The sequence below is a fragment of the Onychostoma macrolepis genome, chromosome 12 (genome assembly GCF_012432095.1).
Source record: "Onychostoma macrolepis isolate SWU-2019 chromosome 12, ASM1243209v1, whole genome shotgun sequence".
NCBI lineage: Eukaryota > Metazoa > Chordata > Actinopteri > Cypriniformes > Cyprinidae > Onychostoma > Onychostoma macrolepis.
Window position 1 is genome coordinate 12816921 of NC_081166.1, and position 26889 is coordinate 12843809.

The window sequence follows — 26889 nt, forward strand, 5'->3', positions numbered from 1 at the left end:
TTACAGTACTTACCACAGTCATACTGAATAAGCCTCAAGTCAGGGAAATGTGTCCTCATGTTACACTGGATACGATGGAACGTGTGTGTATGCGGGGAGAGATGGGAAGACAGAACAGAGGAGAAATTGCCTTGCTGGTGTCTGAGGGAGGGAGGTGGATGGCAGGTGTGCATGGTGATGGGCTTTGCTTCCACTGGAGGAATGACAAAAGTGAACCTGTGGAACGAGAGCATGCATTTAAGTGTGACACACTATTATTTTCAGCTGCAATTTTTATATTTAATTCTAAATTAAAGTTTAAGCTTTACCTGTCTATGACATCAGAGAGAAGTTGAAGCCTCTCCTCTGAGTTGTGGATGGCTTCCTTCAGGGCATGGCTCTTTTCCAGGAAGCTACTGGTATGGTGTGATTGAGCAGTGAGGCAGGAGCTATAACCTGAGTAACTCCAGTTGTTTATAACAGGACGTGCCGGAGTTGGACAAGGGCCTGGGAGGAAGGTTAGAAAGTCCAGCACTTCACGGCCGTACACAGGCTTAGCGCTGCAGTGTAGCTCATTGATGCGCATGATTTGAGAGATTCGGCTGTCTCGCTGATCCTTTCGGCTGTCTGCAAGCCATGACTGTCAAAATCAAAGTAACAAATATGTGAATAAACTAATAGCTCATTAGGAATTTATATACTAAAAATATGGAGTTAACATACTGTGCAAATACATAATTTCATCTGACCTAAGTGCACTATGATGTAGTTACTGATTCTTACATTAATGGGCATGTATGTTTGCAAAGTGTTACACCCTCTGATGTAGGTTGTCAGAAGATTAAACTGAGATTTAAAGTGACAGTGTTACGCATACTTTTGAGTTTAAGAATTTACAAATCAATATAAGATTAACACTCCATTTATTACCATGTAGAAGGGGGAACGTGGTGGAGGTGGCGGCTGAACACGGGGACGCTGAGATGTTGACCCACTGCTCTGAGATGAGGATGCAGGCTTAGGAGTGCTCATGCGCAAAGTAATCACATCATTACCACTGTCCACACGCACTGATGATGAATTTGCCTTTGTTACTGAAAAGTACAAAGAATACATACTTGATGCGTATTGAATGCATGATTACTCTACTTGATATTCTTTGTTTAATATTTTTCTTGAACTTCTGTCATGTAAACTCTCAAAACCACATCTGGGCTCAACTTACCTGGTGGTTCTGGGGCTGGTGGTGGTGGTCCCTGTACTACTCTCAATACAGGGCGAGTAGGTGGAGTCTGGGACGAAGCAACAGTTCGGGGTGGAGCAGCATAAACCGGAGGCCGTTGTGGAGGCTGTGAAGCAGTGGGTGCTCTAAGAACAGGGCTTGGAGTGCCATGTGGGTGAAGGGTGACCGATTGAGGAGGAGCAGGACGAGGAGAAGGAGGCACAGCCAGAGTTGGGATTGACCCTCCTTCTTTACTTGGTGCCTGGCGTACAACAATCTTTACAATTCCGGGCCCACTTACCATGGATGTTGGGACTGGAATTATAAACAAAGAGTGTTTAGAAACTACACAAGTATTTCACCTGGAAAGAAAGTTCAGTTAGACTGGGCACCAGACTATGGATTACAGTAGCAGAGCTATCAATAAAAGGTCCAGCACTATTAAATATACTATCGTTTAAATGTTTGGGGTTAGTAAGGTTTTTATTATTTACAAATGTTTTTGAAAAAAGTCTCTTATGCTCAAAAAAAAGCTATATTTATTTAAAGGGGTCATATGATGTTGCTAAAAAGAACATTATTTTGTGTATTTAGTGTAATGCTATGCGTTTACGTGGTTTAAGGTTCAAAAAACATTATTTTCCACATATCCGTACCTTATTGTTGCTCCACTCTGCTCTGCCTTTCTGAAACATGTTGATTTTTACAAAGTTCAACGTTCTGAAAAGCGTGATGTGCTCTGATTGGCCAACTATCCAATGCGCTGTGATTGGCCGAATACCTCAAGCTTGTGACAAAATATTACGCCCCTTACCATATTTGGAATATTAGCTTCCATGGCGGCGGCAGCAGCAACAATACTACAGCGAGAATAAAAGTTACACCTTCTTTCTTTGCGTATACATTTGGGCGGTGTTATGCAAATCTTCCCACACAGTGATGTAGATTTGTGGGGGCATGTTTTAATGAGGCGCTTTAGAAAGGTGTGTATGAGTTAACTTTTACAAAAGAACATCTCTTAATCTTTGCGACTTTACGGATCTTATATATGCACAAACAGCTATTAACACTCCAAAGACAAAGGAAACAATCGCGTCATATGACCCCTTTAATAAAAATAATGGAAAATAATATTTAAAATGATTTATTAATTTTAATAAATAAATATAAATTAATTTTGAAATGCAATTTATTCATTTGATGGCAAAGCAGCCATTACTCCAATCCTTAAGATCCTTAAGAAATCATTTTATGCATACTTGCTGAATAAAAATGTTTATTTCTTAAAAAAAAAAAAACTACCCCCAAATCTTTTAAACGGTAGAACAATTATTTAGTCTCTTAACTCTGGAGAAACATGGACAATTACAACTTCACAAATTTAACCTGCATACATTAGACTTAAAAGAACAGAATAAAACAGAAAACGAGAAAAGGAAAAAATTCTGAAATGACAACACTGCTTACTCCACTCACTTCATGAAATAATGAACAAGTAATTAAAATGAAAAACAAAGCCAGCCGTATCAAATGAAAAACAAACCCAACCATATTGAACCTCATGTACCTCCTACAACATTTGACTTAAAATGTGCAGTGGTGTTTGCATGTATCTTAATACCTTCATTCAACAGAGCCTATTGAGTTAGTAGCCAATAAACCATCCAAATAAGCGGTCACATGCAGTTTGAAGAAAAGAAAAAAAAAAAGAACCCGTGCCAGAATACCCATGCACATGCTCTGCTGAGTAACAGGTAGTTTGGTACCCAGGATACAGGCTGCACCTGAACAAGGATGAACTCAAGGACAGCACCAGTACCTTGAGTAGCGGTGAAAGGTACTGCTAGTCCAGAGCAGGTTGGGATTGTGCTGGTTGGGTGGGGATTTGCTGAGCTGCTACCTGACTGACTAACTGTGTGAAGAACTGCCACCTGAGCTGGCTGACTAATAAGGTGGTGTTGCCCACTACTGGAAACCAGATGCATTACATTTCCTAAAGGGCACAACCATAGAAGAAAGTGTTAGGCCATAGACCACACCAAACACTCAAAGAAAGACTGAAGGCGTGCAGGAAAAGGCGAAATCTGTCCATAGCAGGTAGTGGATTATTTACACAAGCAGATTATTCATCTATTAATGTGGAAGGCAGTGGATACCTTGGATGGGACGTGGCTGAGAAACAGGAACCTGGTGCAAGGGAGTTCCAGAGAGTGTGAGCTTGTTGCCCTGTAGCTGGAAGGTGACTGGTTTACTGCCCTGAGAGGACGACACTGGTCGGCCAGCCAGGGAGGCAAGCTGAGCGATACTCACAACTTCACCGGCTGTGACAAATCAAAGCAATAAACAGTTAAGTTTACAATTAAGTTAAATTATTTTCTATGAAACAAAGTGTGATGAAATGAACTTACATGGCAAACGAGCCTGCATATCCGGGCTGAGCAGGACCCTCTGAGTCATAATGTTGCTTGGTGGTTGAGGGGGAGCGGACACAGTTGTGACGCTGGACGGTCCTGAGGGGCGTACAGTCACTGGCTGGGGGGCTGGAGGCCTGACTGCAGGTGCAGAAGGGACACTGCTAGGAGCCACTGGAGCTCTTGGAGCAGCGACAGGAGTAACAGGACACACTAAAATAAGAGTAAAAAGGTTTTCTCTTTCTGTCATAATCACATGAGTGACACTTGCTGATTAGGATGTTAGACTTGAGCCCCTGAACTGACCTTGAGGGGCCGGCTGTGAGGGAGGGGGAAGGGATGACCTCTGTAATTAAAGGCTTTGGAGTCTGAACAGCCGTGGTGGTAGGACACGCAGGGCGAGGACTGTTCACTGAGGAACGCCCATCAGATTTAGGAAGAGGCTGAAGCATCCTGCAGAGAAACAAACACATTCCAAAACTTTATTTTAAGACAAATTTTGGTCATATCTTGATTTAATTCAATATAGCATACATCACAATTGTGTGTGTGACTATTTCGAACAACATACCTGTTGACTTTCATGCGAACAGGCTTCGGTCTGGGAGGAGGATCAGGGGACTCCATGATCTCCTGAATAAGCTGATGTGTCACTTTCCTCTGAGGCAGGAAGACATCTGCCTGGTATCTAGTCACACGCTGCTCCAGGCCAACCAGGTCAAACACGGACAGGTCACAGCGCTTTGGGGGGGAAGAGACATTTTTGTATTAACCTTCACTGAGGGTCCATAAAAGAAAAACAGATTTGAACAAACAAAACATTTGAAACGTCCTGATAACAGAATTGTGTAAAAATGTGTCAACCAATAGATATTTGACCATTTACATCACTTTACAGGACTCCAGACTAATTTTACCCACTGGTCGCTCTTTTGCAACTAACTTTCTCAGTTGGTGGCACGAGCACTTGATTTGGTCGCTTCTTTTTTTTGCGCTACAACGCTATTTTTTGCTATTCTTAATTAAAAAGCACAACAACAATAAAACCGTAAGATACAATGGCAAACTAGCACTAGCTTACAAAATGTTTATTAACAAAAATGAATAAGATGAAGCATGGCATACACCACATGCTAGGGATGTGCAACAGTGATCGATCATGAAACCGATGATCGTGGGAAAAAAAAAAAATTCTGATTGGTTACAGCAGCACTTTGGGCGGCACCCTGAGCTCGGATTGTTTAGCTTGCAACAGCATGCGGTTCAAAGTATAGACGTGAGAAGAGAGAGAAGCTTAGCTTTGATGTCACGTAGTGATGTCTGGGTTAGCTACATACATATCTGATTAATCTAATATAGGATGCGTTGGGTTATTTGAGATGGTCATATTGCTTTTAGATGTTTCTTTTTTTTCTGTAATAATGCAGCAGTGATTTTTTTCCTCATATTTGTTCAACAGAAGGCAATCAAAATTTTTTTTTCGTACAGCTTCGCAAACACGCAGACGATTTTAGGAATCACTTGATAAATGTAGATGAAAATGTAGCACAAATCTGCCATAAACATTAATGACATAAGCATTATAATGAGAACTTTATAGAATGTGAAATCTATAGTAAACCGGAACTCTCTCTCGCTATAGTGCGTAACTTAAAGTTCACTGACATATGCATCCTTTTGTGCAGATACAAGTTGTAATGTTACGTCTATGTTATGTATCTAAGTTATCTGATTAATATCATAGGAAGTGCCATAGAATGGGTTTCAGTTTATTGGCATAAAGTCAGCTTCACCTCAGGCAGCTATTCGTTTTTAGGTGCTTCTTTTTTAATAACATTGCTGCATCATAATCATAATCTAACAGTGTTCTAATCATGTGTTCATGTTTTCATGTCATTTTTATTTTTAACATTCATTTTCATAACAGTCTTCAGATATTTTCATTATCTCCATTACGGCCATGCCCCGCCCCCAGGGTACTCGATTAATCGTTTTTGAAACCTATCGATGATCGAAATAAGAAACGGCAAAAAATGCCCATCCCTACCACATGCTGTATTATATACCGACTAATAAATTACAGAATGTTCATAATCGCAGATGAATCACCTGCGATTATGAGCGCGATATTGCGTAGCTTGTCAGTTAACTATGGCTCTGTGTATTAAAGGGTTACTCCACCCCAAAATGCAAATTGTCATTAAATCACTTACCCCCATGTCGTTCCAAACCCGTTAAAGCTTTGTTTGTCTTCGGAACACAATTTAAGATATTTTGTATGAAAACCAGGAGGCTTGTGACTGTCCCATTGACTGCCAAGTCAATAACACTGTCAAAGCCCAAAAAAGTATGAAAGACATTGTCAGAATAGTCCATCTGCCATCAGTGGTTCAACCGTAACGTTATGGAGCTACGAGAATACTTTTTGTATGGAAAGAAAACAAAAATAAGGATTTTATTCAAAATAACGTAGCGGCATCAACTTTAAAATTTGGCACCGTAGCACCATTTTGGAGAGTATCGCTGCATGCAAGTAGCGTACACTCTTCCATGTCAGCCGCGACACACAGATGCGCTGTTTTCCTTTGAATCAAAGCGTAAATACACGTAGAAGACATATCCTTGTGTCGTGGCTGACACAGAAGAGCTTACGCTATTTGCGTACAGCGATACTCACCAAAATGGCGCTACGGTGCCGAATATGTTGAATAAAGTCGTTATTTTTGTTTTCTTTCAGTATAAAAAGTATTGTGATGGAGTATTTTTGATGATGTCTTTCATACTTTTCTGGACCATGACCAAGTGTCATTTACTTGGCAGTCAATGGGACAGTCACAAGCCTCCCGGTTTTCATACAAAATATCTTAAATTGTGTTCTGAAGACAAACGAAGCTTTTACGGGTTTGGAACGACATGGGGGTAAGACATTAATGAAAATTTTCATTTTGGGGTGGAGCAACCCTTTAAATGCCGCTCCATCTGAAAGCACGTGAAGGAGATTTACTACTAATCACAGAACCGGCTTTAGTGACATAAGGGTTAATTAAATAAGGTTATGGGGACAATTTTAGACAGCCACTGTCTTCATGATTACTAGAAACTTTCATGCAAGTGTGTTGGGGCCAGTTGTATATAAACACAGCAGGACAACTGCCCTCCAGGAACAGGATTGAACACTCCAATATAGATAAACAAGCACACAGGATAGTAAAGTTTTAGGTATTGCTGGTAGTCTTCACCATTTACCTCAAAAGGCGAGGTCTCAAGAGCCCGCTGAACCAGTGAAGCAGTAGAATAGATGACGGCCTTTGTGATGAAGGGGGATTGTATGGGCCTTGGATCAAACAGGTTGGGATGATTACACACTTTCCTCAGCTGCATCAGGATGTTGATCACAGACATGAAATGGCCGCTGGCTAAAGTCTCTCGAGTCCTGGGAGAACATGGTATGGGGCACAAAAAACAGAACAATTAGAAAAAAAATAAATAAATCTACCCCAACACCTGAAGTACGACAAAATTATCCAATCAATTATCATCCATGGCCTGAGTTTGGAAGTTATTATCTTTTTTTAAGAAAAAATGCCTTTTCTGCTTCCTCAACCCCACCCTTGTCTGTTTGCTCTGGTTACTCACGAAGCCTGGGCCATGAAGTCATCATAGAGAAAACGCTGTCTTTTGGAGAGTCGACAGCGCACAACATGTTCATATTTTTTTGGCATTTGTTTCTCCACATCTGCTTTGATTCTTCGCAGCAAAAAGGGTCTTAGCACCTAGAGAGAGAGAGAGAGAGAGATGTAGGAAACTTATGTTAAGCCAAAAGCCTAAATGCTTTCCTATAATATCACATATACAGTGGGTACGGAAAGTATTCAGACCCCTTTAAATTTTTCACTCTTTCTTATATTGCAGCCATTTGCTAAAATCATTTAAGTTCATTTTTTCCCCCAATGTACACACAGCACCCCATATTGACAGAAAAACACAGAATTGTTGACATTTTTGCAGATTTATTAAAAAAGAAATACTGAAATATCACATGGTCCTAAGTATTCAGACCCTTTGCTGTGACACTCGTATATTTAACTCAGGTGCTGTCCATTTCTTCTGATCATCCTTGAGATGGCTCTACACCTTCATTTGAGTCCAGCTGTGTTTGATTATACTGACTGGACTTGATTAGGAAAGCCACACACCCGTCTATATAAGACCTTACAGCTCACAGTGCATGTCAGAGCAAATGAGAATCATGAGGTCAAAGGAACTGCCTGAATAGCTCAGAGACACAATTGTGGCAAGGCACAGATCTGGCCAAGGTTACAAAAAATTTTCTGCTGCACTTAAGGTTCCTAAGAGCACAGTGGCCTCCATAATCCTTAAATGGAAGACGTTTGGGACGACCAGAACCATTCCTAGAGCTGGCCATCCGGCCAAACTGAGCTATCGGGGGAGAAGAGCCTTGGTGAGAGAGGTAAAGAAGAACCCAAAGAGCACTGTGGCTGAGCTCCAGAGATGCAGTCGGGAGATGGGAGAAAGTTGTAGAAAGTCAACCATCACTGCAGCCCTCCACCAGTCGGGGCTTTATGGCAGAGTGGCCCGACGGAAGCCTCTCCTCAGTGCAAGACACATGAAAGCCCGCATGGAGTTTGCTAAAAAACACCTGAATAAGATTCTCTGGTCTGATGAGACCAAGATAGAACTTTTTGGCCTTAATTCTAAGCGGTATGTGTGGAGAAAATCAGGCACTGCTCATCACCTTTCCAATACAGTCCCAACAGTGAAGCATGGTGGTGGCAGCATCATGCTGTGGGGGTGTTTTTCAGCTGCAGGGACAGGACGACTGGTTGCAATCGAGGGAAAGATGAATGCGGCCAAGTACAGGGATATCCTGGACGAAAACCTTCTCCAGAGTGCTCAGGACCTCAGACTGGGCCGAAGGTTTACCTTCCAACAAGACAATGACCCTAAGCACACAGCTAAACAGTGATGTCGGTAACGCGTTACTTAGTAACGCGTTACTCTAATCTGACCACTCTTTCAGTAACGAGTAATCTAACGCATTACTATTTCCAAACCAGTAATCAGATTGAAGTTACTTATCCAAATCACTGTGCGTTACTATTTTTGTCATTTTCCTTAGTAAAAATATATATTTTTGCTTTCTTCTTGCGTCTCGGGGAGTGAAGTCACGAATGCGACAAGTCACGTTTTCAGAATGAGGACACGTCACATGTAATACCACGCAGCGACACAAAGGTAAACAACAATGGAGGGAGGAGAGAGATGCGCGTTTTCTAGTTGGAAATACAGTCATTATTTTAAGTTTGTGTCAGCTAAAGATGACAATATTAAGGTTCGTTGTACACTTTGTGCTGGTGGCAACAAAGTGCTATCTAGCTACAAAAACACTACGTCAAATTTGAAGAAACATTTGGAGTCGCAGCACAGCACAGTCAAACTTACGGAGCAAGTCCCACCAGGTGGTGCGAAGCAGAGCAGGAGGACCCCCACCACCCAAACAACAAAAGCTGGACTTCGGTGCAAAACCAGTAAGTGGGGGAGATTTGAAAAAGTTGGTCGGGCAGTATGTTGTAGAGGAAATGCTGCCCTTAAACACGGTTGACTCGCCCTCGTTTCGTGCCATAATAAACAAGATCCCTACAACTGTCAATGCCGAGCTGCCTCACAGAACAGCTTTTTCTTCTTACATGGAGAAGGAGTTTGCAGTGATGGAGAGAAATCTGAAGGCCGCGCTGAATGAGGTCGACTTTGTGTCAACTACCGCAAATATTTGGACTGCTAACAACAGAAGTTATATGGGAGTAACGCTCCACTGGATTAGTAAATCTACATTAGAGCGCAACAAGGCTGCATTGGCATGTAGGAGAATTCGCGGTAGACACACGTATGATGTTATTGGTGCAGAAATCGAAAACATTCACTCTTCATACGGACTACTCAACAAAGTAGTTGCAACAGTGACTGATAATGGATCCAACTTTGTCAAGGCGTTTAAAGTTTATCAGCCTGTCACAGAGTCCGATGATGAGACGGAGGAGGGAGAGTCCACCCCCACAGATGATGATGATGATGTCACTTTTTTAGATCTGTCAGAAATCCTCTCAGCTGAGGATGAAAGTGATGGCCAGCTGTCTCTTCCCCCACACCACAGGTGTGCTTCACACACCATAAACCTCATTTCAACAAATGATGTGGAGAAATATTTAACTTCCAATGCAGAGAGCAAGGCTGTGTATAGGAGCAGCACAGCAAAATGCACAGCTCTTTGGACCAAATCAAGTAGATCTACCCTTGCATCAGAAACAGTGGAGGAAGTCACCAAAAGAAAGCTCCTGGTACCAACATCCACAAGGTGGAATTCCTTTTTTGATGCTGTAAATAGAATTGCAGAAATCCCAATGAGTGAGCTGAATACTCTGTGCACCAAGCTGGGAGTTAAGTGCTTCAAAGATAAAGAGTACCAGTTCCTGCATGAATACTGCACCGCCATGAAGCCTCTGACTGCAGCACTGGACATTTTACAAGGTGACTGTCCTTATGGGACTTTACTACCCACACTTGAAGTTTTGATGCAGAAGACCCTGGCTGTGAAAGATACCCTCCAGGATGACTGCAGGCCTTCCAGATGCCATAGTGCAGGTATGTTACATCTTTTAACTAGTTAAAATCTCTTGCATCACACTATTCATGAACATGGAACAGAATATTCATTATCATTGCAAAAGAAGATTAAAACAAATACAAATGTCAGTAAATAACCAAAAAACAAAATTAATCCATAATATTGATCCCACATTAAGCATGGTTTGCAAGTAATTCAAAGACATAATAAATAGTAGGCCTTGTTGGAATAAACAAATCAATTATATTTTTCAGGCTATCCAGACTCGTTTTGCCGGTGTGCTGGACGACAAAGATGCCCTTCTCGCATCGGTCAGTTGTCCGAAATTCAAACTCCGATGGCTGAGAGATGCAGGTAGGAGGGAGCGAGTAAAAGAGCTTCTGACAGAAGAGTGCCGCCGCACAGCTGCTCCTGCAGCACAGAGCCCTGCCAGTGTGCCCACCACATCTGCCAGCCAAGGTGAGATGGACTTTTTCACTTTTGAGGCAGAGCCAGAGGAGACCTACTCTGCAGAAAATGAAGTCATGGACTACCTGAAGTCAGCCTATGACCTTCAGATTCTGCATCAGTTTTCAAACATAAAGAACATTTTCTTAAAATATAACACTCCAACCCCATCAAGTGCTGCCGTGGAGCGGCTTTTCAGTCTGGGAGGTTTGGTACTCACACCTAGAAGAAATAGACTTTCTGACAAAAGGTTTGAGAAGCTGCTGTTAATGAGGTACAACCACTGGTTTACTCGCCCTACTCCACTGTTTCACTCATAACATGCGACTTTTTATTACAATATAAGATTAGGCCAAAGTAACAAAAGTAGACATGATATCAGCCTACATGTGGTTATACACTTGTTGTTTGTAAAACCACTCCTTGCTGCTCTAATGCTGTGAACAACAGGTTCAATGTTCATAAAACATGTTAAAAAGAATTTAATATTTACATTTTTAAACAATGTAGATTATAAATAGTAAGTTTTGCCATTGTAAGTAAGTTTGGCAGTGTTAATAGTTAAATATGTCAGGTCAAGAAAGACTGTCTTTATTTTATTTTTTATAAAAAACGTATTTATGTTAAGTAAAGTCAAGAAAGACTGTCTTTATTTTTTTTTTTTTTATAAAAAACGTATTTATGTTAAGTGAAGTCAAGAGACTATTTTATTTTATTTTTTATAAAAAATGTATTTATGTTAAGTGAAGTCAAGAAAGACTAATTTATTTTTTTTATAAAAAACTTATTTATGTTAAGTGAAGTCAAGAAAGACTTATTTTTTATTTTTGTTCACTTTACTGTTAAAAAAGCACTTCCAATAAAGTGAGTTTTGGCAAAACCGGTTGTCATTTTATTTTGAGGCGGCGGGGGTGTTGTCGGCAGCTGCTGAATGTAACTAATAAAGTAACTTGTAATCTAACTTAGTTACTTTTAAAATCAAGTAATTTGTAAAGTAACTAAGTTACTTTTTAAAGGAGTAATCAGTAATCAGATTACTTTTTCAAAGTAACTGTGGCAACACTGCAGCTAAAATAACGAAGGAGTGGCTTCACAACAACTCCGTGACTGTTCTTGAATGGCCCAGCCAGAGCCCCGACTTGACCCTTTTAAACCGGCTGTGTCAGCGCCGACACATCAGACCAAGCTGTATTCATGTTACCATAACTCTTCTACCGTTTGCACTATCAAAATAATTCAAATTGCTCCTGATAGCAGACAACATGCGCTTTTCGGCAATATATGGCTTATTACGGTAATTTCTTGCGCTCCGTCAACAAATGACGGCAGATTTCCGGGAGAGCGGGAAGGGAGAATTTGAATGGAGAGATAGGGAGCGGAGTTTGTTATTGCATAAAATAATAAACAAAATGAACAAAAACATGGTCAAGGAGGAGTAAACAGCATAAGAGTCGATTAGGATGATTTTTGATGAGACTTTGGGAGCAGGCTGAGTGAGACTTTTTCACATGTGGTGTGTGCGTTGCTATAATGAGTCAATGATGTAAATGAATGGGTGTATGCATGTACATGCATGTGTAAATGTGTGCGTATATGAACAAAAAAGTCTCCTGAATGAAAACTGTGCAACCCAGTGTCTCAAAAATACTTGTATATATGTATTATAGTTAAGTAAGAAGTGTTGGATTATTTCAATCATGATTTTTCTCTTTTTTTAAAAATAAATAAATAAATAAAAAATATTCTGTTTTTTTTATTTTTGTCTATTTAAATTCTGTTTACAAACTCAAAACACAAGATTAATGGTCAAAAACTGTACTTTTTTGAAAGCCATTTGTTTTCTGAAAAAAATGACACCTTGCACTTGAAAATAGCACATTCTGTTAGAATTTTACAGTCAAATGAACAAAATGTGTGAAAATGACCTATTTTACCCTTAGGTTTTAAAGGGTTAAACCCAATTGAGCATCTCTGGAGAGACCCAAAAATGGCTGTCCACCAACGTTTACCATCCAACCTGACAGAACTGGAGAGGATCTGCAAGGAGGAATGGCAGAGGATCCCCAAATCCAGGTGTGAAAAACTTGTTGCATCTTTCCCAAAAAGACTCATGGCTGTATTAGATCAAAAGGGTGCTTCTACTAAATACTGAGCAAAGGGTCTGAATACTTAGGACCATGTGATATTTCAGTTTTTCTTTTTTAATAAATCTGCAAAAATGTCAATATGGGGTGCTGTGTGTACATTAATAATTAATAAGCTGTAATGAACTTAAATTATTTTAGCAAATGGCTGCAATATAACAAAGAGTGAAAAATTTAAGGGGGTCTGAATACTTTCTGTACCCACTGTAAACAGGCAAAAATCACAAGAGAAACATGGCAACTATGTTTGTGCTACTTTCATAAATTCAATAAATTACATAAAAATGATTCATAAACTGGTACTACCTTGTGAAGCCGTTTGACCAAGCCTTCATTGTACTCCTGGCTCCCTTCAATCATTCCAGTGAGAGGGTTTGAGAACCACTCCTTGAACTCACGATGGGACTGGAAAACGTGCGGCATGAGGAAGTGCATAAGAGACCACAGCTCCATTAGACTGTTCTGGAGAGGGGTACCTGTGAGCAACAATCGCCTCTGGCTGCATGGAAGACAGAATTGAGAGAAATAATAAAATAAACTCATTACATCCTAATTAAATGGGTTTTTCCACATAAAAACAGAATGAAACAAAAGTCAGAATGGGACCCATATATGATCAAGACCTTCAAAGAAATTAATGTATACAAGTACCTGTTGAAATTGAGCAGGCTTTGCCAGCGCTGGGACTTAAAGTTCTTGATGTTCTGGGCTTCATCCAAAATGAGGTACCTCCAAGACTTGCGCCTAAAAGCCTGATGATCTTGCAGGACTAGCTTATACGACGTGATGCAGACATGGAAGGCATTGGGTTTGGTCCAGCCCTAACAAAAAGAAAAAGGAAAGAAAAATAATTATAAAATCACGGATTGAAAGGCAAAAAGAATACACAATTGTTTTAAAGATTTTTGTAGAAGTGTTTTTAAAATATCTTTATTTTAAATTAAAAATATTATTGTATTCATTACTTGTCTCTTGAGTTTGCGCTCCTTCTGGCTACCATAGTAGGTGAGGATTTTGAATCCAGGGCACCAACGTTTCAACTCCATCTCCCAGTTGAGCATTACACTGGTGGGCACAATGATCAGATGTGGACCCCAGTTGCCTGTAAAAGCAAAAAGCAAGAAAATGCACTGCACTATATCCACTATATTTTCAACACACATCAAAGGGAAAGGAGTACTTATGTGGACTTATTACCCTTTACACATGCTAGATGAGCTAACAAAGCAATGGTCTGGATGGTTTTGCCAAGCCCCATTTCATCTGCAAGTATGCCATTGAGTTTCTTCTCATTCATGGTGACCAACCAGTCCAGTCCAATGTGCTGGTACTCACGCAAAGTACCATGAAGCAGGAATGGAATTGGTGTTTTGACCTTGTGTTAAAAAGAAACCACACAAGTACAGTTAATGATAAACAGAAACAGTGTTCTCCAGCCAGCTTTTCTGAGGGTTTGTGTGTTGCTACCTTTGTTGTTGCCAGTGTATATCCCTTAGGTTGAAGGCTCTCGGCAGTAGCAGCAATGTGGCTGATTTCTTTCTTAGGTCGGGGAGATGTTGGTACAGTAGGACTATGGTCTCCCTCTCTCAGCAGAACCTCCATTCCCTCTCCTCCATCATCGTCATCCTCATTAGCACTCTCCTGCACACCCTGATCTTCTTCAACACTGTCTACAGCCGCTTGGGAATCTGAATATTGAATAGATTACAGATGATGCGTGATATTTGGTCACTTCATAAAGTTTCAGTGACTCTAGTCTCAGCCTCAGACGTCACACCCACGGAACGCTGGCTAAAGGTCTGATGCACATGGCACACTTAGCTGGAAACACTTCAGGAGTTTCGAAGTCGTCATCGGATTGGTTAAATTATACAGGATTTCCGGGAGACGTGTGTGTTGCATTCTTTAACGTTACGCCTGGAAACAAAAATGCTGTGGCGCCAAACCCCCTCACGAAAGAAGAAAGCCGTCGTGTTTACAACTGATGACGCTTGTCATGATCAACTAAATGCTGAATTTTCAAAAGTATTTGAAAATTTTAAAGTTTGTAGCATAGAATCCTTAAAATATGTCAGAGCTTTACTGTTATTGTGGTGACATTTCCTCGCCCATAAACATGACGCGGAACAAAACGAAACGTGATTGGTTGCTTTACCTGTCAATAAACAAATGAATGTAACCATGTAGGCATATATTATGTGCAAAAAAGGGTTAAAATCACATTACATTCTAACATTGTAACCTAAAAACAAAAATAATGCTTTTAAAGCAGAAGTTAAATTTACTAAACTAAAAATGAAAATAATAATAAAAAAAGCACAGGCTAAAAAAGGCTTTTTTGATTACCTGTTAGTCACTTTACAGTTAGTGCTATCATACTAATACACTTACTTGTAGGTTTAAAATTCTACATGTGAGACATTTATTGTCCAACTACAAATATTTCAGCAAAATGTATATTTTAGTCAGAATTATTATGCTCCTATTTTATTGAGCTCTGTCTGTTTGGCGTGCATGCGCGCGTCAGCGCTCGTTCTAAATGAAGTCTGAAGTTTAACGGAGAAAAAGCAGAAGGCTCATGCACTTCTGACAGAAAAATGGAAATATTTCAGCGGCTTTCTAACATTCACAGATGGAGAACATACCTGTGAAATGTAAGCATTTAGGAAAACAGCACATCTCAGACACATTAAACAGCTTGAGCGTCTTTGTCAGCGGCACACGCAGCCTTCCTGTCAGAGCCACTTTAAACTGAAACTATAAACTATAGGCTACTATATCTTAGGAGTTTTTTTTAAAGCCCTTCATATAAAGCCTGTCACATTTAGAACAAATTGTATTATGCACTTTCTCCGCAGCAGTTCAGTCTGTGTCCTCCGCTATATTTTGATCAGATGCGCTCGTAGCCTATCAAACTACTGTATGTCGATATAAACGGCATTGCCTCATATCGTATCGCTTATAAAAAAATACAGTCATGGCCAAAAATATCGGCACCCTGTCAGAAAATGCAACACTTCTCTCAGTAAATTGTTCCAATAGCAAATGTTTTGGTATTCACGTGCTTATTGTTTTTGCTTGCACTGCAACAACACAAAAAAAACAGAGAGGAAAAGTCAAACTTGATAAAATATCACACAGAACTCAAAAATGGACTGTACAAAATTATTGGCACCTCTCAAAATTGTAAGAAATAATTGCTTTTCAAGCATGTGATTAGGGTTGGGTACCGTTCACATTTGAACCGGTACAGTACCGGTACCTGAAATTTGGTACCGGTACCCAACAGTACCTTTTTTCGGTACTTTACTCTCTGTGTAATAACAAAAACATTTATTTCAGTGAAAAATTAAGCCCAAAACTCTCAATTTCAACATTTTTAACAATAGGGCTCTACAATTTCTTTTCTTCCAGAAACTTTTGTGTTTTATTTTTTCTGATAATCAAATGAAGGCATGAAACTTTTTTTTTTTTATAAATCAAATGAAAATGAAACCCTTTTATTTTTGGGCAAACAAACAGAGGTTTACGGTTAAAATTAATACATGGTAGAAAAATTGTGTGAATATTCCTTTAAAAAAAGTTATAATAATAATTGTATTTTGTTTTATTTTTTTACAATTAAGTCGTTAATGTGGTTGTAATAATTATTTTTTATCCTTTAATTGTTTTATTTAAATTTGTCAGTAAATGGAATATATAAAGATGTACATTATACTGTACAAAAGTAATACAAGAGTAATAGGCTATTTCTGTTACATGTTAAACCGCACTTTTATTTTGACAGGTTGCAGTGAAGTTTCTGTGTGTATACAGTATATGATGCTGGTTTTCTCAAATGAAACTGTAAAATTCTCATGAAGTGACTCTCGCAGCCTGTAAGTTCGTGTGTTCATATTGTCATGTAGTGAGATGCAGAGGCCGAAAATCACCGCAAGTTCACGTGTGCTTCGGTATTTGTGTACATTAGTAAACAAAACCGCATCTTCGCCATTCAAACATACCGAGGCTAACGGAACATGCAGGATTCATATTTAAACCATCTTTTTGCATTTTAATATTCACATACACTAGTTCAGTGGTTCCCAACCTGGGGGGCGCCAGAGTTCACAGCGGGGGCGCGGGAGCATACAGGTGCTGGTCATATAATTAGAATATCATCAAAAAGTTGATTTCACTAATTCCATTCAAAAAGTGAAACTTGTATATTATATTCATTCATTACACACAGACTGATATATTTCAAATGTTTATTTCTTTTAATTTTGATGAGTAGAGCTTACAGCTCATGAAAGTCAAAAATCAGTATCTCAAAATATTAGAATATTACTTAAGACCAATACAAAAAAAGGATTTTTAGAAATGAAAATGAAAAGTATGAGCATGTACAGCACTCAATACTTAGTTGGGGCTCCTTTTGCCTGAATTACTGCAGCAATGCGGCGTGGCATGGAGTCGATCAGTCTGTGGCACTGCTCAGGTGTTATGAGAGCCCAGGTTGCTCTGATAGTGGCCTTCAGCTCATCTGCATTGTTGGGTCTGGTGTGTCTCATCTTCCTCTTGACAATACCCCATAGATTCTCTATGGGGTTCAGGTCAGGCGAGTTTGCTGGCCAATCAAGCACAGTAACACTATGGTCATTGAACCAGCTTTTGGTACCTTTGGCAGTGTGGGCAGGTGCCAAGTCCTGCTGGAAAATGAAATCAGCATCTCTATAAAGCTTGTCAACAGAAGGAAGCATGAAGTGCTCTAAAATTTCCTGGTAGATGGCTGCGTTGACTGTGGACATCAGAAAACACAGTGGACCAACACCAGCAGATGACATGGCAGCCCAAATCATCACTGACTGTGGAAACTTCACACTGGACTTCAAGCAACATGGATTCTGTGCCTCTCCACTCTTCCTCCAGACTCTGGGACCTTGATTTCCAAATGAAATGTAAAATTTACTTTCATCTGAAGAGAGGACTTTGGACCACTGAGCAACAGTCCAGTTCTTTTTCTCCACAGCCCAGGTAAGATGCTTCTAACGTTGTCTCTGGTTCAGAAGTGGCTTGGTAGCCCTTTTCCTGAAGACGTCTGAGTGTGGTGACTCTTGATGCACTGACTCCAGCTTCAGTTCTCTCCTTGTGAAGCTCTCACAAGTGTTTGAATCGGCTTTGCTTGACTGTATTCTCAAGCTTGCGGTCATCCCTGTTGCTTGTGCACCTTTTCCTACCCAAATTCTTCCTTCCAGTCAACTTTGCATTTAATATGCTTTGATAAAGCACTCTGTAAACAGCCACACCTTTCAGTAATGACCTTCTGTGACTTACCCTCTTTGTGGAGGGTGTCAATGTTCGTCTTCTGGATCATTGCCAAGTCAGCAGTCTTCCCCATTATTGTGGTTTCAAAGAACAAGAGATACCCAGAATTTATACTGTAGGGATGGTCATTTATTCAAACTCAAATGTAAATATTCTAATATTTTGAGATACTGATTTTTGACTTTCATGAGCTGTAAGCTCTAATCATCAAAATTAAAAGAAATAAACATTTGAAATATATCAGTCTGTGTGTAATGAATGAATATAATATACAAGTTTCACTTTTTGAATGGAATTAGTGAAATAGATCAACTTTTTGATGATATTCTAATTATATGACCAGCACCTGTATATACTATAGCACTCTCTCCACCTTCGATACCATGACTAAGGTGCCCTTGAGCAAGGCACTGAACCCCTAATTGCTCCCCGGGCGCTGGAGCAAGGCTGCCCACTGTGTGTGTTCACTGTGTGTGTGTGTGTGTGTGTACTTGTTCACTACTCACTGCTGTGTGTGTGCACTTGGATGGGTTAAACGCAGAGCACCATTTCGAGTATGGGTCACCATACATCACAACTTAATGTGATCTGGGCAATAAAACAATAACTTCAATTATAGTGATATAATTTTCCTCGATAAAACAAGTTCGATAAACATTCAATATAATGTTTACATGAGAAAAGCGGAACAAAACAGCGCTACTCATTTGAACCGCGCCACACGGACCATATCCGCTCGGTTCAAACAGCGGCGCAGCGCAGAGCGCGCTGACTAGAGCTGATCACGCGACCACAGCGCCGTGAGATCCAGTGAGAAGCGCTTGAATTCAGCAAAGAACACAAATGACTGCTATAAACTAGTATCAGTCAACTATAAACTAGTTTAAATCCAGATAAAATAGCGCTGACAAACAGCAGAAAAACACTGTGTGCAACGATACAATGAGAAGGCTTTTCAATCTACAAATCGCCATAGTTTACCATGGATTTACTGTAGTAACATTAACTGCACCATGGTATTGTGGCAGAAATGTGTGGTATTTATATAAAATGTATCATTAATGTAGACGTGTATTAAATGTATTAAAGGAGTAATAGAATGTAATTACACTATATTTGTGATTAAGCTATAGGCTAGCGTTTGTGCATTTATAATAAATGTATTTAGATGTATTTATATAAATAGGCTACCTAGAAACCATATAGTTGGATTTTTACCACAGTATTGAGGTGCTAACGTTATATGTGTGGTTTTAACTCTGGTTATCATGATGTAAATTTATGCTACAATGGAAGAACAATGGTTAATTTGAATAAAACTCAAACAGTCAGAAAAATAAAATTTCACCATATAAAAAAAAGGAGGTTGTTGCAATTTTTTACAGATGTTACTGATTTTGAACATAAATTTACATCTGCATCCTAACTCAAACTACTACTGTCAACTCAATGTCAAATGTGCATTTCTAAGAGACAAAAATGTATATTATTATTATTGCATATATATATATACACATGTATGTATATATATATATATATATATATATATATATATATATATATATATATATATATATATATATACACACACACACGTATATATATATATATATATATATATATATATATATATATATATATATATATATATATATATATATATATATATATATATATATATATATACATATATATATATATATATATATATATATATATATATATATATGGGCGTGTATAAATATAATATGGGGGGCTCAGATTACCATGCGTGTAGGGGGGCCCATGAAAAAGGTTGGGAACCACTGCACTAGTTCATATCGCGATTCGAATTAAGTGACAGAGCTTCTTTTATTCATCCAAAACTTGACGAATTCCGTGGCATTCCACGATATAGAGTAAATTCAGTTTTTATGAATGGACTTTTCGTGGAAGCCATATGACCCTAGAAATGTAAGCACACTTCAGAACATTTCGGTTTGCCCTTTGTTGTGTTTTAAAGAGTTGCAGTGGTGACATCGTGTCACAGGGTCTCTCTCTCTCTCTCGTATGCGCCCAAATGCGTTCTCAGGTACCGAAATTTGGTACCAAATGACTTAATGTGAATCGATACTCTGTAGTACCGACGCAATTTGGTCGGTACCCTTAAAAGTACAGAGTTCGGTACCCAACCCTACATGTGATGCTCCTGTAATTTGTATTTAGACACCTGTGGCAAGTAACAGGTGTGGGCAATGTAGTAATCACACTTGCAACCAGTTAAAATGGAGAAAAGTTTAGTCACCAGAAGAGACAGACGGCAGTGCGTAAGTGTTTTAATACTCATTCTTAGCTCTGTTGTTTAAATTAATTCCTTGTTGCTAGGAAAGAATAGTTCGTTTCCTACCTATTTCTATTCTGCTTTTTCGTTGTGGTTTATATTTTTGATTGCACTAACTGATCATTATAATAACTGCCCTTTAGCTTAAACTCCTTTCCTGCACTTAAGTGCGAAGTGTTAGTTTCGATTTGAGCCATTGCCCTGCGATTGGCTGGTGGTTGTGCTAATTAAAAGCGACCACAGCGACTGTAAAACTATTTAAACTGTTCGGGCACTGTTAGACCCCGGAGAAGGCGATTAGTCACCAGAAGAGACAGACGGCAGTGCGTAAGTGTTTTAATACTCATTCTTAGCTCTGTTGTTTAAATTAATTCCTTGTTGCTAGGAAAGAATAGTTCGCTTCCTACCTATTTCTATTCTGCTTTTTCGTTGTGGTTTATATTTTTGATTGCACTAACTGATCATTATAATAACTGCCCTTTAGCTTAAACTCCTTTCCTGCACTTAAGTGCTAAGTGTTAGTTTCGATTTGAGCCATTGCCCTGCGATTGGCTGGTGGTTGTGCTAATTAAGCGACCACAGCTTTTTCACTCTAGACTGTGTATTTGTTTGAGGTGTGTGCGCTGACGCCGAAGCGTCTGCGGAAGCGTTCAACCGTCGTGTTCAGCCTCCTCGTGTGAAGACCGAGGAGTGTAAAGACTCTGCGACTTTTTCCTGTGCGACTTGAACCGAGCAACGACACCGAGCTACACACTTAAGTATCTTTTTCCTTCCTCACTCTGCTCTCCTATCCTCTTTCCTTCTACCTCTATCATGTGTCTCCAAAACATTCGGTTCTCTCTCAGCCACGCTCTAACATCACCGCAGACGGCAACGTAATACTGCTAACCCACGCCCTATCTCTACATCTTCCACTACACCTCTGGCTTTCTCTGTGGGTCTCTGGAATTGTCAGTCAGCCGTCAACAAAGCTGACTTCATTTCTGCCTTTTCTTTAAAATCCACTCTCAGCATCTTGGGCTTGACTGAGACCTGGATTCGTCCAGAAGACTCAGCAACCCCAGCTGCTCTCTACTAATTTCTCTTTCTCTCATACTTGGCGTCAAGTTGGTCGGGTGGGGGTACTGGCCTGCTCGTTTCACACAATTGGAAATACTCAACCCGCTCTACCCTTTGCAATTACAACTCATTTGAATGTCATGCCATTACTGTATCAGCTCGATAAAACTCCAGATTGTGGTAATCTACCGTCCCCCTGGACAAATTCTAGCCACCTTCCTAGAGGAGCTGGACGGGTTGTTGTCCTCTTTTGTGGAGGATGGCATTCCACTCTTAGTCTTTGGTGATTTCAACATTCACCTAGACAAGCCTTATGCTACAGACTTCCACTCGCTACTAGCTTCATTTGATCTCAATCGCCTTACCACTACTAGCACGCACAAATCAGGCAACCAACTTGATTTAATTTACACACGCAATTGTACTGCAGATAACATTCTGGTACAACCGCTACATATCTCGGACCATTTCTTCATTACATTTACACTACATTTTGCTACCCGTGTGCCACCAACCCCCTACCGGTTACTTTTAGGCGACACCTGCGCTCCCTTTCTCCTTCCCATCTTTCCTCTGTGGTATCCTCCTCTCTTCCCTCACCTACCCATTTCTCATCTCTGGATGTAAACGCAGCTACTGAAACTTTATGCTCTACCTTAACTTCTTGTCTAGACGACATTTGTCCTCTCTCCTCTAGGTCAGCACGGACTGCCCCTTCTAACCCTGGTTATCTGATGTTCTTCGTGAACATCGGACTAAACTCAGAGCGGCAGAGAGAAAATGGCACAAATCAAACAACCCGTCGGACCTGAGTAGGTATCAGTCTCTGCTCTCATCTTTCTCTGCTGATGTCCACACTGCCAAATCCTCACATTTCCACAACAAGATCAACAGCGCTCCAGACATGCGTAATCTCTTCAGAACATTTAATTCTCTCCTCTGTCCCCCTCCACCACCTCCCACCACTTCTATTACAGCTGATGACTTTGCTACTTTTTACAGACAAAACTAGATCGATCAGTGATCAGTTCTCACCTCCACGCACACAGGACCCCCAACCAACCACTTCCACTGCTAAACCTCCCATTTTCTCCTTCTGTCCCCTGACGGAGGCTGAAGTATCCAAACTTCTCCTCTCCAACCATCCTACAACATGTCCTCTTGACCCAATCCTCGCACCTTCTGCAAGCAATCTCTCCCACGCTCTTACCGACACTCACACACATCATCAACACATCCCTCCTCACAGGCATCTTCCCCACTGCGTTCAAGCAGGCTCGGGTAACCCCACTGCTCAAAAAACCTACATTAAACACTTCTCTTATAGAAAACTATAGACCTGTCTCTCTCCTTCCATTCATAGCGAAAACACTTGAACGTGTTGTCTTCAATCAGGTCTCATTGTTTCTTTCACAGAACCACAAACTGGACGCTAAACAGTCAGGTTTCAGGAGTGGCCATTCAACTGAGACTGCACTTCTCTCGGTCACTGAAGCCCTGCGAATTGCAAAAGCCCATTCCAAATCATCAGTCCTCATTCTGCTGGATCTATCTGCCGCGTTTGACACTGTCAATCATCAGATACTCCTCTCCACTCTCTCATCACTGGGCATCGCTGGAATTCCACCGCTGGTTTGAATCCTATCTCACTGGTAGGTCTTTCAGGGTGGCCTGGGAGGGAGGTATCCAAAGCACATACACTGGTCACTGGGGTTCCTCAGGGATCGGTTCTTGGACCCTCCTCTTCTCCACATACACTACATCACTGGGTCCCATCATACAGGCACATGGATTCTCCTACCACTGCTATGCTGATGACACACAGCTCTATCTCTTTTCAACCAGATGATCCAACGGTAGCTGCAAGGATCTCAGGTTGCCTGGCAGACATCTCGGCATGGATGAAAGAACATCACCTCCAGCTCAACCTGGCAAAGACTGAGCTTCTTGTCTTTCCTTCCGCTCCAACTCTACAGCATGACATCACGATCCAGTTAGGTTCATCAACAATTACCCCATCAACTTCGGTCAGAAATCTTGGTGTAATCTTTGATGACCAGCTGACCTTCAAAGACCACATTGCAAAGACTGCTCGATCTTGCAGGTTTGCACTACACAACATCAGAAAGATCAGGCCCTTTCTGACGGAGCATGCTGCACAACTTCTTGTCCAGGCCCTTGTCATTTCTAGGCTGGACTACTGCAATGCTCTTCTGGCTGGACTTCCATCAAACACAGTCAAACCTCTACAAATGATTCAGAATGCGGCGGCACGACTGGTCTTCAAGGAACCCAAAAGATTTGTGTAGGTTACACCTCTCTTTATCTCATTGCATTGGCTACCAATCGCAGCTCGCATCAAGTTCAAGACACTGATGCTTGCTCATAGAACAACCACAGGCTCAGCACCCGCCTACATGCACTCACTATTAAGAATCTACATCCCCTCCAGAAATCTGAGATCTGCTAGTGAGCGACGCCTCGTGGTACCATCACAAAGAGGCTCAAAATCACTCTCCAGAACATTCTCGTTCACCATTCCTGGCTGGTGGAATGATCTTCCCACCCATATTCGGAGTACTGGATCCCTGTCAATCTTCAAGCAACAGCTGAAAACTCATCTCTTTCGACACTACTTGACTTCAACCTACACATAAAAAAAAAAAAAAAAAAAAAATCTTTCTCCTTACTTATTCCTTCCCTTGCTAGCTTGTACTTATTTAAACAATGCCTGAGACTTGGTGTTACAAGCACTTCCTTTGTCGAATTGCCTCTTCAAGATGAATCGCTTCATGTGTTCCCCAAATTGTAAGTCGCTTTGGATAAAAGCGTCTGCAAAATGACTAAATGTAAATGTAATGTAAATGTAAAAGTTGACTCAACCTTTGTGTTGTGTGTCACACTGAGCATGGAGAAAAGAAAGAAGTGTAAAGAGTTGTCTGTGGATTTGAGAGAAAAAATTGTGGAAAAGCATGGACAATCTCAAGGCTACAAGTCCATCTCCAGAGATCTTAATGTTCCTGTATCCAGTGTGCGCAATATCACCAAGAGGTTTACAGCCCATGGCACTGTAGCTAACCTCCTTGGACGTGGACGGAAGAGCAAAATTAATGAAAAATTACAACGAACGATTGTTCAAAAGGGGGATAAAGAACCCCGATTAACTTCCAAACAAATTCATGCTGATTTGCAGACACAGGGTACAACAGTGTCAGGTCGCACTATCCGTCACCATCTGAATGAAAAAGGACGTTATGGTAGGAGACCCAGGGTGACGCCACTGCATAAAAAAGCAAGACTGGAGTTTGCCAAAACCTATGGTGACAAAACCACAATCCTTCTGGGAGAACGTACTGTGGACAGATGAGACAAAAGTAGAGCTTTTTGGTAAAGGACATCATGGCACTGTTTACAGAAAAAGAAATGAGGCCTTCAAAGAAAAGAACACAGTCCCTACAGTCAAACATGGTGGAGGTTCAAATATGTTTTGGGGTTACTTTGCTGCTTCTGGCACTGGATGCCTTGACTGTGTGAACGGTATCATGAAATCTGATGATTACCAAAGAATTTTGGGGCGCAACGTAGTGGCCAGTGTCAGAAAGCTGCATCTCCACCAGAGGTCATGGGTCTTCCAGCAGGACAATGACCCGAAACACACTTCAAAAAGCGCTGGAGAGTTCTGAAATGGCCAGCAATGAGTTCAGATCTGAATCCCATAGAACACCTGTGGAGAGATCTCAAAACAGCAGTTGGGAGAAGGCATCCTTCAAATCTGAATGTCCTGGAGCAGTTTGCAAAAGAACAGTGGTCCAAAATTCCAGTAGAGAGGTGTAAGAAACTCATTCATGGTTACAGGAAGCGATTGATTTCAGTTATTTTTTTCCAAAAGGGGTGCTACCAAATATTAAGTTAAGGGTGCCAATAATTTTGTCCAGTGCGGAATTGTATCAGATTTGACTTTTCTTCTCAGTTGTTTTGTGTTCGAATGCAAACAAAAAAATAAATAAACAAACATGTGCGTAACAAACAATTTGCAACTGCAACCATTTTCTGAGAGAAGGGTTGCATTTTCTGACAGAATTGCAAGGGTGCAGATATTTTTAGCCATGACTGTATATCGATATATCGTACAAACTTGATACACCGCCCAGACCTAGTCGGTACTACAATTTTAAAAACGTTTAAAAACATTTCCCGCTAACATTTAAGCACTGTTGAACGGATTCTTAAAACACTCGCTGATTGGCTATAGAGTTCACGCGCTCAACAGATACGCCTGTGATTGGCATCAATGATCAGCGCTTCATGCTTTTCACAGAACGCTCACACGGAAGCATTTGAAAACCCTAATGGATTCCTAATATATCTGCACATAGACGGATCCGCGCTGATAGACACAGCTTTCAAATGCTCCTATGTGCTTCTGTGTGAGCACTCGGTGAAGAGCGTGAAGCGATGATCATGATAGTGATAGCCCGAAGGTGCTCAAAGCGTGAATCCATATTCAGAAAGGCACAGAAAAACAAACGGAAAACAAATAATGATTGCTAACGGTTGCCTGTTACATTATAGTATATAAAATTTCACTTACCACATAAACAGAGTAAGGGGAGATGACTGAGGTTGATGGCGAATGATTTGCTGATCCTGAGCACCACTGACAAACATCTAATCTTGTAAAATGTGTGGTAAGTACTGCCGCTCCGTAGTATAAACAGAGTACGTGCGATCGCAAATCTCGAAAGTGAAAGTGAAAGTAAAAAGCGATCTTGCTTTCAAAAGCAGTTTCAATGCCAGTCATAATTTTCCTCCCATCTCTTATTTATTCCCTTTAGGTGTTCCGTAGTACACATAATTTTCTTTCCGAACAAGGCATTGGGATGCGGCAGATTGCGGGCGGATAGCCAGCTCAACATTGTGATGTATATATGGACAATGGCATCGTCTATCGGCCCAACCCCAGTACTGACTTGTACCAAAGTCGGTACTTTTGACAACACTACTACCATCATAAACTTCAGCTCACCTGAGGAGGAGCTACTATCATCAGCACTGTCCTCTCCCTCCGTCTCTTCCTCTGCTTCCTCCTCAGTTCCCTCTGATTCTTCTGAGGAGTCCGGTGACGCGGAGGCTGAGGGCTCCTCAAAATCAGAGGCATATGCTCCTCTGTACTTCTCTAAGAGCTCTTCCATGCTCAGCTCCCCTGTGAAACAAAGAAACCACAAGTGACAATATGACCTCAGGATATTACTGTGTCAGTCATAATTAAACACTTCATTATACAGTTTGGGGTTATTTTTTTAAAAGAAATTAATACTTTTATTCAATTGATAACAGTAAAGGCATTTATAATGTTT

At 40.6% G+C, this 26889-nt stretch overlaps 1 protein-coding gene across 1 annotated transcript in view; it reads right to left on the reverse strand.

The window, feature by feature from the left end:
- The window catches only part of srcap (Snf2-related CREBBP activator protein), a 44213-nt gene that overhangs the window by 7328 nt on the left and 9996 nt on the right, over window positions 1–26889 (reverse strand). Inside the window, exons 12-28 of the mRNA XM_058794542.1 lie at window positions 26559–26735; window positions 14314–14534; window positions 14044–14221; window positions 13812–13948; window positions 13498–13667; window positions 13153–13345; window positions 7249–7385; window positions 6859–7045; window positions 4184–4353; window positions 3919–4065; window positions 3610–3794; window positions 3358–3522; window positions 3021–3194; window positions 1205–1516; window positions 910–1073; window positions 309–619; window positions 14–216 (exon numbers count right to left, since the gene is read on the reverse strand). Of these exons, the coding sequence (XP_058650525.1) occupies window positions 14–216; window positions 309–619; window positions 910–1073; window positions 1205–1516; window positions 3021–3194; window positions 3358–3522; window positions 3610–3794; window positions 3919–4065; window positions 4184–4353; window positions 6859–7045; window positions 7249–7385; window positions 13153–13345; window positions 13498–13667; window positions 13812–13948; window positions 14044–14221; window positions 14314–14534; window positions 26559–26735 (3231 nt within the window). The remainder of the gene's footprint in view (window positions 1–13; window positions 217–308; window positions 620–909; window positions 1074–1204; window positions 1517–3020; window positions 3195–3357; window positions 3523–3609; window positions 3795–3918; window positions 4066–4183; window positions 4354–6858; window positions 7046–7248; window positions 7386–13152; window positions 13346–13497; window positions 13668–13811; window positions 13949–14043; window positions 14222–14313; window positions 14535–26558; window positions 26736–26889) is intronic.